The sequence below is a fragment of the Anser cygnoides genome, chromosome 5 (assembly GCF_040182565.1).
Source record: "Anser cygnoides isolate HZ-2024a breed goose chromosome 5, Taihu_goose_T2T_genome, whole genome shotgun sequence".
Lineage (NCBI taxonomy): Eukaryota > Metazoa > Chordata > Aves > Anseriformes > Anatidae > Anser > Anser cygnoides.
This window is the reverse complement of record NC_089877.1, coordinates 28,851,782-28,868,129: the sequence shown is the minus strand read 5'-3', so window position 1 is coordinate 28,868,129 and position 16,348 is coordinate 28,851,782. Positions and strand designations below refer to the sequence as shown.

Sequence of the window (16,348 nt, the reverse complement as noted above, 5' to 3'; positions counted from 1 at the left end):
GCTAAAGATTCCCAAGTCTTTGAACAAGTCTTGACTTCTCCTTTCCAGTTTTGAGAGGAAGACAAGTCAAGAAGACAGGTACAGAACTGAAAAGAGTTGAATTCCTAATTCCTCTGCTAACTAGAACTGGTCCAAGATCAGAACTTAGTTCATAAGAATTATTTTCATTTGGGAGACCGAATCAAATTCAAAGAAGAAATAAGAAAATGGAAGTGCTGATCTGGAAGCTCCAAAAGATGCTTCTGAAAGAAACAAGTCCTCCTTGCACCTTGCAGACCTCTGCTAAAACTAACACATTCCTCAATCACTGAACATCAGACATTTGATTTTAAAAGGAACAATCCAAGATGTAGAAGTTGTTGCTCCAGTTGCAATTAAGAGTTCCCAGAGGTTTCAGGCTCCTGGCCCAACAAGAGACTCCTGAAGCCCTGTCATGGCATACTGCTGTAACCTAGCATGACTAATTGCTTGAGTAAACCTGATTTCTCTAACCTTGAGAGAAACACGGGCATCAGATTTACCCCATAAATTAAAGGAGTTTTTCTGTATTTCTTGGCCTATTCTGAAGTTCTGTTACCAGGGCTTCCAGTGTCATATTTGGACAGTATTTTCCCTTTATTTATAATTCCTTTTACCTACTTTTAAGGCAAAGATCTCGTCAAACCTTGCTACATCAATCATGATGTTACCTCAGTCACTCCGACCTGAAGTCCATTTGAAATCCAGCATTTGCAAAGATTCAATTCACACTCATTAAAAACAGCTAACATCTCTGTTTCTTGAAGTGCAGTGCTGTATTGTATGCACTTACTTATCTGGTCATCTATCATGTCTTAACAGTTCTTGGCAATTGCCATATGATAAATTTCAGTGTCTGCCAAGCTTCTCAGCAAAGATATATTTTAATCTAAAAATTTGACTGAATAGCGATATGTAAGTGACAGGCAAAGGCAAATGCTAGAAATCTACTTAACGCTTCCATCTATCTCCAATTTATTGATGATTATTAACAGTTATCTGTATCAAACTAAAGTCCTCCACAGATCTAAATATTAAAGTACTACCTCGTGCAGTCAAACAGACATCACAAACCAAGATCACCCCATTCCCAGATACAAAGGTATGTGACATCATTTAGCTTTTTCCCCAGGCAAAGAATTAAAAATAGAATCAACACAAACTTACTGTCTGCATTTTGGGAGCACAAGCGAGGCTGACTTGACAAAGAAGTTTTTGCACATTTCTGTAGCTCTGTCCTGTCACCTTCATTAGCTCCAAGAGCGAAAGACACAAAAAGTCCTGAAAGAAGACAAAACAGTTCAGAGACTGTAACGCCGATTGAGGCTAGGAACTACACTGATACAATTTATACACTACTAGAATAAATTTCAAAGGCCAGACTTGCCACTTGTGCTGTGTTATGCAGTACTTTGCTACACCTCTCCTACTTTTTCCTGATGCCAGTCAGGCTATACCAAAAGAAACTGTATTCATATTTTAAAGCACACAGCATCAGGGATTAAAAATTCAAGAACCGTGCAACGAAGTTGCAACATAACACTTTTCTGCCCACAGAAGTCTTCACTACCTGAAAAACATTCAGATTACATTGCATTTTCTAGATAGCAGTCCTAGAGCTAGACTCCGTATTTATCATGAACACTACTGAAATGTATAAGGCCTCTTTGCTCTCTTTAGACTAACATTCGTAACAACTTCAGAATTTATCAGTGAATCAACCCAAAACTGATAGCATAATTTTACAATATATTCACATACACTAGATAATGTAGCATATGTGTTTTTCCGTGGAGAGCTCATAAATGGATGTCTTACTCCATTCAAGTAGTAGCTGTACACCTCTGCTAAAATAAAGCACCTCCTGTTGTTTTAAAAGATAGTACATACAAGATTAAACATCTTAGCCATTTACCATTTTAACGCTACATTTTTACAAGGCAGCAGCTAGATGGAGACTGAAATACCCGTAGAAAGTAAAGCTCCATGTTAATTAGGTTTAAAATAAATAAATAAATCCCAAACCATAAAACAACCCTTTCACCTGACAGGTAGTGATCTGATAGCGACTCAGCCTTTCACACAGCTCTTGAGGCAGCTTTGCTCTTCTCAGTTTCTTTGCAGCCATCCTCCCCAGTCTGCAGGGTAAAACAACCAAGTTTTTGGAAACTGCTTGGAACGTGACAATGCAGACAATTATGCCCTCCCCTTGCTAAAGAATAGGAAGGAAGGTGTGTATAAATATAGAAGGCCTATGCCGCATTATATTACTGCTCAGAAAATAGCTGTGTTAAATTACATCTCCTCGTATTTGACTGTGTATGAGGCCATGCCAATACGAACAGAAGAATCAGCAATGCCTATATGATATTGGTTTCTGGGAGAGAAGCAAGCTGGAAATTACTCAGCGACGAGCCTCAGGGTAGCAACAGGAGCTCCTCGTGCTATTTTGCATTGAGAAGAAATAAGGTTATCTTTGAATGGCTTAACAGGAGTAGTATGGTAACGGCAGTGAGCACTTAGACCTGGGACACCAACTGCTGAAGCACAACACTCCGTTCTGGGGAGAGAGCGAGCGCTCATCACAGGCGCTGAAAGAGCAGGGATGCAAAAAGGAGACACCAGACAGACCAAAGCTCTGGAAACACACGTTAGTGTGCGAGATTCAAATTATTCAAAGCATCTGATAACCTTCTAGGTAAGCTTATGAAAAGCACACTGATAAAAAGAGAGCTCTTTGATTTAACCAGTAACATGACAGAAACCAGAGGCCAAAGCTAATGATATGAAGACCAAAACTACAATGGAAACATTATTTTGTTCTACGCATGGCAAAAAAAGAAACAGTACTGGAAGAAAGCCAGGAGCACTTTGGCTTACTAAGCTTTATTTATTGCTTTGAGATTCCCGCTTAAAGAGCCCCCGAGCAGCTCAGAAAAGCCTTAAAACTAACGCATGCAGCAGATAAGATTATCTCTACCAACCCTTCCTGCCTTAACCCACAGCTATTTGCATTTATCCCTATTTTTGTGCCCTTCCCCACCACTCACCGCCCCGCCACAGCGCCCAGAGCCCAGCCCCGGCCGTGCCCCCCCCCTCCCGCCTCACCCGGCCCCACTTTTTCAAAGCGCCCCCGCCGCCGCCGCCGCGCTGAGGCGCAGCCCCCGGGCAAGGCGCCCGCCCGCCATTGGCTCCGCTCCCGCCAATCGCCCGCACCCGTGAAGGCAGGCGGCGCGCGGGGCGTGCCGGGAGTTGTAGTTCTTGGGGGGCGGGCGGGAAGCGAGAGGGTGGGCGGGAATCGCGTCCTGGCCGGCTGGTCGTTATACTCCTGCCTTTAAAAACTGGCTTATCGGTTATTACAGTAGAACTTCTTCCATGTTTTAACTAGAAATTCCTACAGTCTGCATATAAAGCAGCTACAAAACTTGAGAACCTTCAGCAAGAAGGGTGCTACGCACATGCTAATTGGTTAATAAACAAATAAACTTCTCTGTGAGAAGTGCCTGCTGACTTTGAAGGAGCTATTTTTCTGTAATGTGAATGTAAAAGGGAGAATCAGTCATCAAACATGAGACTTATATGACTTCACTAATGTCCGTAGGGTGAGCTTTCCAGCTCACTCTGGCTTATGCTAGAAAGCATGGAAGTTTGTATTTTAGATACACTGTCTGTGTACGTAATCTTACGTTGTAGAACATAACCTAACTGAATAAAAAAAATGGACTAATACTATCTGGGACATTTACTGAAGTCCTGTGCACTAAGAACCACATGTCCGTTTTTTTGTCTGTATTAATAAGCATCTGTTACGGTGAAGCTTCAAAATAACACTTCAGCTATTTTTCCAAAGTAGCAAGTGTAAAAAACATAGCAAGAAATAGTGCATAACAAGAATGCGATTGCCGTGAAATGCCCAACAACCACAGCATCGAAAAGATTCGCTAGAATCAGTGGTTTGCTCATACCCTGAAAGGTGCTCATCTGCCCAAAGTCCAGGGGGGTTAGGAAGCTGCACAGAGAGTAAGCAGCACATACAAAAGCTACTCAGGGTTTAGTGAACAGCTAGCTGAACTGGGAGGGGAGAGGAGAGAAGATGGAGAAAGAGCTCCTCCTGGTGGAGATTGCCTTTAGAAGTTGACCTGAAAAATGGAAGTCACGATTGAGAAAAGTTGGCTAAAGGGAAAGGATGGCTGTTGCTGTGGATTGGTTTCAGTGGAAAGAGGAGGGCATGACTATAGGAATTCTATTGCCATTCCATTCGTCTGTTATGGAATTCTATTTACTACTTGTTAAAAAAAAAAAAAAAAAAAAAGCAGGAGCCCCAACTTTGATACCAAAGGTCGTGGAAGAAGTAATATTGCCTTGATGACGTTTTTTTCTCCCACAAATGGAGCAGGTCTTCCCCTTTACCTCCAAACTGACAGCCTTCCTTCCCATCTTCTACAAAAACAGAGTACCTGTATTAAACCAGAGAATTGTTTGGGAACATTGAGCAAGGCAAACAAATCTTATCAGCCAGCTTGTTTAGATTTGTAAGCAAAACTAAGACACCCTGTCGTCTCTCCTTCAAGTTCTTTGCATCACAACTCTCAGTGGAGTCACAGCTGTTCCCCTCTTGACTTCTCATATAAACATTTAAATCTACTGGAAATTAATCATGCATCATCTTCTCCACGTGACTTGAAAAAGTCAGTATTGTATATCCAGAGAAGTGTTCTTATACACCAGTTTACTATCAAAGTTCTCAAGCAGCAACACAGTAGGCAGCTTCACAGCTCCCATATGTTTGAGCAGGACATTGGTCACTGGGGAATCGGGACACTCTGCAAACAGAGTGCAAACACCGCTGCTTCGTGACCTTGGCCAAGTTCTGTAATGATAGGGTATCTGTTTTCCTTCTCATTTTTGGTTTTACGTATTTAGACTGTAAACACAGTAAGCACTGAAAGAAACCGACAGAATTATGTGCCCAGCATAGCACAGCAGGGCTCTGCTCTAGTCTAAGCCTTTAGCTGCCCCTGGAACTCATAATAAGGGATTAATAAAGCTGAGAGATGATTACTTTATAAGACTGAGACTCACCACATTAATTTAAGACAGTCCTTTAAGCTGGCAACACTGGAGCAAGACTGTTACAGAAAGATGACGCATAACAGCAACAACAAATGAAGTCTCATAGAACCAGCGTGCTCTAACATCAAACACACCAATTACAATAAAAACGGGAATGGTGATTAGCTTGCTAATGAGCAAACCAAAAGGAGCAAAACCTGATTCGAAGGGTGCAGGATGAAATCCTTATCAGTTCATATCCAAATAAATACTCAGCAGTTAAGTAATTCTGCAAGGCTCCAGAATCCAAATGATAACGGCAAAATATTTCCTTCCTGGAAAAAGAATCCACAAAAAAAATAATAATAAATAAACAAAATAAAATCTTCCTGAAGCCCAAGACAGACTTCTGTGAGTAACTTCAGACAACAGTTTGGCATTCTGGAACATTTCAGATCATTAATTTCTAAAACAGCATCAGCCTGCTGATACTGATTTCATTCTGCAGTTTCATTACTGTTTTCCAACTATCAATTATTGCTTTAAAATTAGCAGTGTTCCCCTACCTCTGTGAGAGGAAAACATCTTACGCGAGTACGCTGGATGAGAACACAGCAACAACTCTGACTCACAGCAGTAATTCATAGAGTAGTTTTCCACCTTATGCTTGCTGACTAGTATCTAATTAGCCTAACATATTCTTATTCCTTGGTAATATCTACTTGATGCCTAACACATTCTTAAAAGCAACCCATGTGCTCCTGAGACTGGAAAGTGATTATAGCCCAGCTCATGCTTTCCTGGCACTCAGATCCCAAGAGGCTGCTCAATAACAGCATACAAAGGAACCACCAATGAAGTATTCTATCCATTACTACCTCCCCAAAGGAGATGGACATTTACTTCCAACTCTTCGATGTTTCCTTCATCTCAAAAAGGGAATTGGAAGGATCTCACAAGGAAGCCCTGGTTAAAAATACTTTATTTTCCATATGTACTTTAGTAGAGCTTTAAAAAAGACACCTCAGTTGAGACTCCCAGATGCATTTGCTATAGGGATGGGGTAGAGGGGAAAGAAAACATCCTTCGGTTGTTCCTACAAACTGCTCAACCTAATTGTTATCACTGGCTATAATAAACAGACCGAGAACAGACCTGTGAAAAATTAGCCCATCTTCTCATTTTGGTTAATTCTCCCTCCCCCTTTGCTCTGAACAGTCCGTGGACCAGGTAAGTGCCTCTCTCCAGACAATTAACCTTTTTCCTCCTGCTCAGGAAGGATTAAAACCAATTACAATGAATCCTCCTCAGGTATTAGTGAGGACCTGTCTGACCACACACATTTACACCCATGCAAAAGAAGCTTATCTCTCGGGACAGTCAGAAGGTCTCTCTCCATTTCCTACCTCTCCGGTCATGCTGCTGTGAGAAAGGATTCAGTTACCCACCGTCCCCAAAACCATTTCAGAAATGTTCAGCACCAATGTAGAGTCTTTGAAAGAGAGCATCTGTACCTCCCACCCTTTTTACAGAACAGCAGAATAGCCACCTTCGCTATCACAGGCAGAAGCACAGACCCACCTGCACATTACAGCTTTGAAAAAGTCAGATGCATTTGCTTTCTGCCCAAATGACAGCAAGCAAAATGAGAGACCTTGGGGATTATTCCACTTTTAGATTGTACTCATCTAAGCAGATTGCCCTCCAAGATCAGCTTCCTACTTCATTTAGCTTTTTCTGGTTAAAGGGACAGCAGGAGTCATTCAAGTCTTTGGGCTTTTTACATTTCCCTGTTAAATTTCTGTTAAATGAGAAGGCTGTGAACCAGCAAAGCAGCAGCGTAACAATCCATGGGGAGTTGTTGTCAGCTTTACCAGTACATGCTAAACCCAATTTACTCTCCATGAAGCAAACCCAACTTCATCCTGCCTTTCACCTGTGCCCTACCAGCAACCCTTTTTTACTGTCTTGCCTTGAGGTTCTGTGTACTGAGGTGCTAAGCTTGTCCCAGTAGCAATGTTGCATTTAGCAGGCCTTGCCACTCTCACCACACATCTCCTGGGTTGCTGAGGTAGACGAAGGAATGGCAAATTTTGCATCAGCAGGCCTTTAGGTGCATTGCACAAAGGAGACAGTATCTGACAGATAATCCTCAGGTCTCTACTGCAGCTTTTTTCCTGCTAAAAGCATGGAAAAACTGGAACGTACCCTGTTACTCAGAAATCTGAGCTACGTTTAGGCTTATGTCCCGTGAAGCAGATTTGTTTCGCAGTGACCAGCTATGGAGCCAAATTCAGTAGTTCAGTGGTTCCCCTTTGATCAGCCCAATTCTCCGGGGATGCACGCATCCAGCAAGCAGTGCTGTGATCCTTCACAGCAGCCAGCCTCCACTGAGAAGCAGCAATTACAGTATAAAGATCCAAGCACTTCACAGGGATCAGTAGAAAAAGAGCACTGTGCACCTCTTGTAACCACACACGGAATCAGACAGCAGTGAAAGGAGTACCTGCGGTGCCTGGTTTTAGTGGCTCCATTAGGACATCTGTTCCTTTCAGGTACAGCCCTCGCTCCCTCCACAGAGAGCTGCGCTGGAGAAAAAAAGAAAACGGGAGCAGGTGGACACGACAGAGAGAGGCGCTTTTTTGCATGGACAACATCAGCAGAGAAGGGCAGATCCCAGACACTCATCTCTGTGCAGCTGCCAGAAATGGTGGTGCCCTTGAAAAAAAGACAAAACTGTTCAAGCACGATGTCAAAAACAAACCCTGATGTGAATATTTTTGTTCAGCTCACTGCCCAAGGAGCATGTCCAAATCAGCAATTGTAGTGAAAGCCCTTCGTTTTTTGGAAAAGAAGTCTTCACTTTGTGATGTTACAGATTAATCACTCCGATAACCCAGCAGCTGAACTGAGCCCAGTAGCTCTTATTTCAAACAACAAACACAAACCAGCAAGCAAACAAAGCCTGGAACATTTAATTCCATGAATCGTTTCAGTCTGGGGCCTTTGGCTCTTGCATGCTTTTCATTCTAGTCCTTTTTAAAACCATGAATGAGAGCCCTATTGCTGGGATTACAAAGGTAACTGCTCCAAACAGAGAGTCCTGACTTTCCCATCCTCCCCAGATGTTGCTGAACTACTTCCAAAGGTGGCTGGAAGAGAAGAAATCACCAAACCTGGGCAGATTTTCTGCCGAAGAAAGTCTCCACTCCCAGAGTCTTTGTGCCTTACAGTGTTCTCCCCAGCCCTGAAGGAATGAGACATCTTCATGCCTTAAGACTGAACGTTACTCTCACACGCTACCTACGAGGAACTTGGCAGACTCCAGCAAGATCAAAACAGGGACCTGATGTCCTGTGTCTCATCAGCGTTCAGGAACAGATGCAAGAGATCTCTTAAAGGATAATTATAGAAGAATTTACCCACAGAGGAAAGAAGACATTCAATTAATTCTGTGGTGATTATTTTTTGCCTTGAAGCATGGCAGTTCTTATCCGTTTTTCTGGGATGAGCACACAGCAATAATATATTTGAGTATCACCCCAGGACTCCGCTAACCACAAACTCAATTACAATAGAGAGCATCCAGGCAAGCAGGTCTGCTGCTCACTGCTTGGGCATGATGCCATAGCTATGATCACATTATCCTCACCCTACATTGACTACCCACGACAGATTGATTTTACAGTGTCACAGCTATTTTTTAAATCACTGCAGCATATTATATTAAATGAACAATGCAGCACATTGAGCATATACTTAATTGGAGTAAAATAGGACATTTGTACAGCAAGAAGCTGAAGGCAAGATTAGCTGTTTTGCTGAACCAGGGTCCTATTAATTGTCAGATAATTCAGCTACTGTTTTAGATGGTCTTCAGAATATAGATTTATACATCTGCAGGAAGCTTCTCAGTCAGTCCAATCTGTTCCAGCCTTTCAAGGCATATTTTTCCCAAACCTTAGGAGCTTTCACACCAAAGAGGAAAAAAATCATGAAATGAGAATACTCCCGACCTTGCAAAATAAAGTGCACCATAAGAAAAGGTGCCTCTGAGATGACAGAAGATGGAGCCGTCCTGCATTCGTTATAGCTGCACTCTCCTGGCATCAGCAGTAACAGGTGTATCCTGGGCTGTGTGATTCAGCAGCCTTGTGGCACCAAAGGTTTAATTCTAATGGCTTTCATTCAGCTTGCACCAGGAGCTGCCTGTATCCATCACCTCTCAGCAGGGACTTGCCGACTCAGATACCAAGGCCAAATGATTTTTAAAAGTCTCTGATTTGAGCTGGCTTAATTTTAAGGCTTCCAACTTGAAATACTTCCAGCCCCAGGGGTGCACAGCTGTCATGCTTTCAACTGGAGCCATCTCAAAATCAGGACGGAGATGTCCCAGACTGGTAAAACTTGAGTCATTCTAAATCTGTGGTCACTTTTCAAATAGCTGGGCTTGAATGATAAGCTCAGGAATGTACACAAGTCTCCAGGGCTGGGAAATGGGCAGATGAGCATGAGACTTGTTTGTCTTAATCCGTAATATAGTGTTTAAAATAAATACTCTTTAAATATATCACCCTACTTCCCATTTAAGTTGGTAAGGATCCAGAATAAGGTCAGTGGAGTGAATATGGGTACACAAGGAGAAAGTAAGACTAAGAACAGAATCAGGCTTTTGAGTATAAAAAATATGGAGCGTGGTGTTTTTACTGTTTCTTTCTCCCTGCTGTTAATCTAACAGGGAAAAAAAAAAGAAACAAGGAGGATGAATGAATGTCAGATGTGAAGAAAAATCTTTGGGCTTTCCATTTCCTATTATAAGGCAGGACTAGAATAGTAAAAAAAGCAGCAGAGGTCAGGAATGAGATACAGCAAAGAAAAGCAGTGTGCAGACTCTTTTTTTCCGGAGATAATGGACTCAATCTGCTGTGTATGAAAAGAGACTCTTGGAGAGAAAGGCCAGAAATAGCAGAAGGTTTTACAGGGCAAGGGAGGGGTAGTGTTATTGTACTCGATCTATGTATGGTTCATTCTGAGGTTTTGTAGCTCTGTTTCTGAGAGCTTGGCATCTGCCACCCCACATCACCATCTCTTACCTAACCCACGGAGCGAACGCACGTGTCCTGCTCTGCAGCCAGGCGGGAGGCAGAAGAGGAACAGTCCTGGAGCCACCCCAGAAGCCAAGGCCTCTGTCTCCATCCCAGCATGCCCGAGGAGGGCAGATGTTTGGTTTCTGTTGGATTAAGCTTTTGGCTGGAGATTAGGCTTTGCTGTGGGTTAACTGCTGATCTTAACTGGATGGCTTTCCTATGGATCTGCCAAAAATGCCTAGAGTAGCACATAGGCTCTTTTCCTGCAATCTGTCAAAAATCTAAGTCAACAGATAACATCAAAACTACATATATTAAAATAAATGGAAAAAATAGCTTGGGATGGGCATGAATTCCTTCCCTCTCTTCCCCGTTACAAGCTTCACTTGCTTATCAGCGCCTCTGATCCTCCTTCTGCCTGTTCAGAACAGCAAGAAATAGGAAACTGCTGCCACCCCGTTAGCCACAATGCTGTGGATGTTGAGGAATTGCAACAAGAGCAAGACTTTGTTCATATGCACGAAGGCAGGAGGACATCAGTAACATGAAAATTACCGTCACATTGCTTCTGAAGAACTCTGTCCTGGGCATACCCTTCAGAAACTCACTCAGTCCCAAGCCTGACAAAAGTTAGATCTGGATCCAAACGCCATGGCCAAACGTGGTGCTTCTGTTTGGTTTGCTCACCAGGGCAGCGCAATGAGTTACAGCAGACCTCTTGTTCCTCAGGATGTCACAGGGATGTCCTGGCGCCCTGCCCCCTGAGGCTGGGTACCACCATGCTGCTACCAGGCAAGGGGAGGGCTGGGTGCCAGAGAAGCACATCCTGGCAGGCAGCCTGGCCCATCCTTTCTCACGGCTAAAGTGACTTCCCGGCAAGACAGTGGGCTATAGTATGTGGCAGCTGCTGCAGGATGAAGGGCACCCTGCAGTGCCCGTCGCTGTGCTGGGATTTTACTGGTAGCCGTGGATATTCCCAGGACTGGCTTTCAGAGGGACTGGTGCCCTGTGTTCCTAAGACATGTCGAATCTGAAATTCCCATTCTAGTAGGGCTGGCTCAGTCATAATCCTTCAATTTCTCAAGCAGATCGATTAACTGTCATGCAGGACTGGGAGGAGGAGGCAGGCTCTTTATGAAATCTCTTAAAAGCATAGATCATTTCTGGCTTGTCAGTGTGCACAGTGAAGACCCCAGGAGGGCTTTTGTTGCATCTTTGGACATAATTCTTTCCCTTGCAAAATCTGTGCTGGCCAGCTGGTGATTGAACTGGCCAAGATATCTGCATTTCAAAAACACAGCATCACTATAAAGTGCCCATTGCTGCCTGCCTTTACAGAAGGAGATGATTTTTCCCCACATGAATAACCTCTTTGCAGTCCAATAAGTGCTGCTCCCCAGGTCAGGATCAGCCCTGATACACAGGCTGCAAGGTGTTGTAGCTCTGTGGGATATTTGATCAACTGCTATGATTATAATAAAAGCTATCCCTGACAGAGCTGTAGGTAAAAATCTCTCTTGGGAGCAGCATTTCCTGCTGACTCCATACAGAGGGCTTGGCAGGATGCCCTGTGCTTTACAGATATTTTTTGGAAAAATCCTCCTCTGGGGCTGCAGAGCCAGTCCCCGAAAGCCCTCGACCCTGAACATGTAATCTCCCCGGAGACCCAATGTACATGAAGAAATATAATCTTCTGAAGCATCTGCTGTCTGCGTCGTGTGAAAACATGACTGGGACCCAAGCGTCACATCTCCAGGTCACTGGCTGGCTGCAGAATCCCTTAAAGGGCAATGAAAAAAAAAATAAAAATCTGCAAGGAGCTCTCGCACCTGAGAGGAGATCTTTCTGCTGCTCTAAGCGTTACATTACCACTGCTGCAGCCTGAGCAGTTCCTGTGGCATCCAACAGACACTTCACCTGCTTTTGTGCCCCGGGGAAGTAACAGATGGGAAACGGAGCTGACTTTTGGGGGGGTCCCTGTAGCAGCCTGGAATGTGAGTCCTGCACCTGCTGGGAACCACAGGGCGCGGAGCTGCGTGGGGCGAGGCAGCTCTCCCAGTCGCACAGGACCAGGGGCTGGGCTGGGCGCTTGGCCAGGGCTCCGCGAGGGTTACCCCAAGACACGGGTCTGCATGGCAGAGCAGCTTTGGCATGATGTGAAAGGGAATAAGAGGTGTCTGTTATTGCAAAAGGAACACAGAAAAGGGGTGTCTGCTGCTTTTTTATTTCTTTACAGATTTCTTGAGCCTGTTGGAGGACTTGGTCTCTGCTCTGAAGGCAGAGGTGCAGGGAGCAGGAGCTTAAATGCAGAACTAGCAAGGAAAGAGCATTGATGGGACTTCTTAGTGATAATTTGCTTTGCTGTTGTTTTGGTTTTCTAATATTTTTTTCCCAACACTGTAAACTCCCATCCTTGACATCTGCCCTGCCCTTGCCATTACCCACCTTCCCCCCACTTCTCCCTTTAATGCTGGTGTCCTCATTTCCCCTTTTGTACACATGACCCTTTCACTATGTGGGGATTAGTATCTCACTCATAAATATGTGAAATAGATATGCAGATGATCTAATTTGCTGGGTTTTGTAGGGCTGGCAAGACAGACTGGAATGGGGAGAAGGGTATGTTCTAGCAGGCCAGCTAAAGGAAAACCTCCTGTGTACAGGATGAATAATGGGAAACAGGCATCCGGGACATCAGCACCAGCACAGCAGGGACACTCAGGGGATGGGGCTGAGCCGGTGGGACATACAGGCCAGGCAAATAAGGAAGAGCTGATCTGATGATTACAGAATGCTTGAATTTAAGGCACAGGAACGAGGAGCACCAGTCAGCTCCGGGAGGTGGGGGTTGATACAGCAAAAACAATGTGTGTGAATTTTTTCTCCGTTGTGTGTGAACAGAAGCAGCAGAGGAGGTCAACGTCCCTGCCTCCCCTGCTTGCTGTGTGTCTGCCAGGGAGAAAGGAGGAGAGTGGCTGGCAGGGAGCACGAGAAGCAGAAGGGGAGCAGAAGTCTGCTGTGGCCAGGGGCGGCCTGCGTGGCTGGTAACTTGGCCAGGAAGAAAAGTTGTTATGTGGCACCGATTAAGTCACCAGGTCCAAGCTAACACCAAAACCCTAAAATTCAGCAAGTCCTTGCCAGGAGGCGGCTAGTGAGGTGGAGAGGAAGGAGAGGACAGAAGCAGTGGAAGGTAAAGCAGAGACATAGGCTTTAACAGACCGAGATGGCGGCAGCCAAGGCCAGGCCTCAGGCCTGCTGTGGGGCAGCCATGAGCTCACAGGCAGCCATGGTGCTGGACCCGGCCTGGTGGCAATTTGTGTAACTTATGGAAAACCTGCAGACATACCGCTTGTAAGGTCAAGAGCTGCTGTCTCAGCTCTTAGCCTGCTTCGTGGGTATGTGGAGCTTCATCTTGGCTCTTCTCTGGATCTCAGATGTTCAGGAAAGCGGCAGGGTGGACATATGCAGATGATCTGCGGCAGATGATCTGCGGCAGTGTTTGCAGCTAAGCAGGTTACGGCTCTTCTTTGCCTGTAAAATTTACAGTGCAGTCAGTGGTACAGTGTTGAGGCCATCGGCCATGTTTGCGCATGTAAACATACACATACGCTCCATGTGCATTTATAACAAGAATCAGTTGAAATTACGAATTATTCTGCACACATTGAAACTCAGAGATTGACAGGAGAACCTTTTAGCTGAATTTAGCCCTGAAACCCTATTATGTACCATTGTGTGGATGTTATAGCAAAGGCACTGAAAATTAATTGCAAACTTACTGCTGTCCTTGTGCCTGAAGGCAAGTGTGTAAAATGCTTTCTGCATTGAGCTTCCAAAGCACTGAGAACTGCAGCTGCTGTGGGCTTTAATGGATGCCACAGCTCATCAATAGTCAGTCCATTTGTGTTAAATTGCCAAACCAGGGATCCAGAAAGGAAGCCTAGAGTAGCTGTGATCACAACATGGACTTGCAGTGGATGTAAGGCATAGAAAGGGACAGATTGCCGAAAGACCTGATGGAGAAGCAGGAGCAATAGGAAGAGATGTGGCATCAGATGAGGGATCTGACAACAGAAGGGGCAATGTAGATAAGCTCTGCAGTAACTGCAACAACATGAGCTGATAGAGCAGATGGTCACCTCAGTTTAGCCTCTAACATGGCTTGTTGCCCCTAGCAATATTTACCCAAAAGTACTCTGATGATGAAGATGAGATTATGTAGCACAGACAGGGAAATCAGTCCTATTTTGAACACGACAGACCTATGCTACATATCAGCTCTGGCGGCCCCTTTACGTGCCAGCTTTGCATATGGGCAGCCCGCATGCAGGTGGCTGCTGACATTTCCAATGAAGAGCTGAGGGACTTGTTTCAGTCACAAGCCCATGGTCTCTGGGTAGCCCACTGCTCCAGGGGCTGTCATGCACAGGACAGTTGGGAGTTTAACATTTTTCCTCGCACCTGGAAAAATGGTCAACAGGCAAAATTTTAAACTTTCTTTCCAGGTCTGACTAGACCACCTTGGACCTGTCAGGACATTTCCATCAGCTCCCTGACAGTCGTATTTTGGGTTCATTCTGACCTACTTCAAGGCCTGAAGTGGGAATATATTTCACTGGTTTGTGAAAAGCGCTTAGAGACATTTCCGTGAAAACTGATAAAGGCAAATGCTGTTATTCTTATTCCCCCAAATACTAGGTGAGGAACCATACCAAAGCAGCAGCATGGGTATGTTGCAAAGGGGTCAGTGACAAATTCTGCACTGGAAAGTATCCTGGGTTTGAAAGGCCAGAAATCTACAAACACTGTGCATATCTCAACTCAGATATTTAATAAATATCGATTGTCCCAACTGCATATGTTTACTTCTTTTTATTAAAGAGCAAATTGCTTGTATTTCCTTCTCCTTCTTCTTCATTATAGCATCAAAGCAGGACAGCATGTGACACAACAGTATAAACAAACAGCATTACCAGATACTTAAGAGTCTTTAGCTCCAAAATTGACTAGAGCATAAATACAAACTGACGTCAAGCATTTGGGATTACCATTTAAAACTGCTGTTTTCTGAGAAGCTAATGAAGGTGGTTCACATCAGAAAATCCAGTGGCTACAAAAGGAGCGAGCAGCCCGGACTCCAGAGGAAGGAGTCAAGGAAAAGCTCAGCTTCTGCCAGAATAAAAAAAAACCTGCCAGACTGCTTTACACCTGTGAGAAGTCTCAGACATGGAGAGCATGAAATAGCTGCTTCCAACCTGTCCAGGTCTTGAAGATGTCACCACCAGGCCTTGCTCTGCCACCATTAACCGGCAGCTCTTGCACCACCAGAGTCCTTGCACGGTGGAAGCTCTTCCTGGCTGCACCGAGATTGCAGGGCATGGCACACTCAACACGGTCTGTGGGTGTGTGGTGCTAGTGACCCACTCCAAGGCTGTGACAAGCCACCTTCCCACATTTGGTGTCTACGGCCTCAGGTAAGTAGCTGCAACTTTAAACAAGATGCTCTCTAGTGAGATCATAAATGGTAATGAAGCTGATACAGTATTCCTCCCAGTCTCTCCCTCTTGACCTCCTGCTTTCCCATGTAAAACATTTCCATTGGAACCCATGGAATTAAGAGTACATTTAATAAGGCAGAACGCATTCCTGAGTAGGCCCTTGGGCTAACTCAGGTGCTGGAAGTGGCAGAAACACATGGCAGCACTCTGAGGGCCAAGGCTTTCGGCCTTTCAGCATGATTAACTTACCAGGATGGAGCACAGTGCTGTGTGGCTTTTAGTACCTCAGCCAGCCTAATGAGCACTCACTTGCGTATCGCTAGGTGATGCATTTTTCCACAGAGATATCGGTAGGGAATTCCTTAGAGAAAAAAGACGAGTAGAGATTCTGAACCTCCAGTGTACCTCAGAGCAAGTCCAGGCAGTCACGCTCTGTGGTGCAAGCAGACTTCTGCATTGCCACGTGCAGTGAAGATCTCACTGGGAAAGGGCAGCTGTGTACTTGAAGAAGAAGCTCCTTTGGACACCGACCAACCAACCAGTGTCCCCCCAGCCCCTCCCTGGGACTTACTGCAGGACACTTTTCCCCCTGGCATCTGCCAGCTGACCGGGGGCCAAGAGCACAGCAGGTACGGAGGGCACCACCTCCTCCTGTCACTTCTCTCACGTTGGATGATCGCAAAGCAGCGGCCC

The 16,348-nt window shown here is 44.9% G+C and overlaps 2 protein-coding genes across 19 annotated transcripts in view; both read right to left on the bottom strand.

Annotated features, from left to right (window-relative positions):
* Window positions 1–3,237, bottom strand: part of RAD51B (RAD51 paralog B) — a 422,492-nt gene extending 419,255 nt beyond the window's left edge. For 5 of the 14 annotated variants that reach the window (XR_010832048.1, XR_010832047.1, XR_007163701.2 and 2 more), the window contains exons 1-3: window positions 3,127–3,236; window positions 2,063–2,156; window positions 1,186–1,299 (exon numbers count right to left, since the gene is read on the bottom strand). Coding sequence is in view for 7 of the 14 variants with exons in the window: in XM_066998575.1 (XP_066854676.1) it covers window positions 1,186–1,299; window positions 2,063–2,146 (198 nt within the window). In the remaining 7 variants the exon portion in view is untranslated. Of the gene's footprint in view, window positions 1–1,185; window positions 1,300–2,062; window positions 2,157–3,126 lie in introns of all 14 variants that reach the window. The other 9 variants (XM_066998573.1, XM_048064990.2, XM_048064998.2 and 6 more) reach the window with 5 other exon arrangements.
* Window positions 3,238–13,536: 10,299 nt separating this feature from the next.
* Window positions 13,537–16,348, bottom strand: part of TMEM229B (transmembrane protein 229B) — a 40,407-nt gene continuing 37,595 nt past the window's right edge. For all 5 annotated transcript variants that reach the window (XM_066998584.1, XM_066998580.1, XM_066998581.1 and 2 more), the window contains one exon: window positions 13,537–13,688. In XM_066998584.1, the coding sequence (XP_066854685.1) occupies window positions 13,565–13,688 (124 nt within the window). In that variant the 3' untranslated portion in view covers window positions 13,537–13,564. The remainder of the gene's footprint in view (window positions 13,689–16,348) is intronic.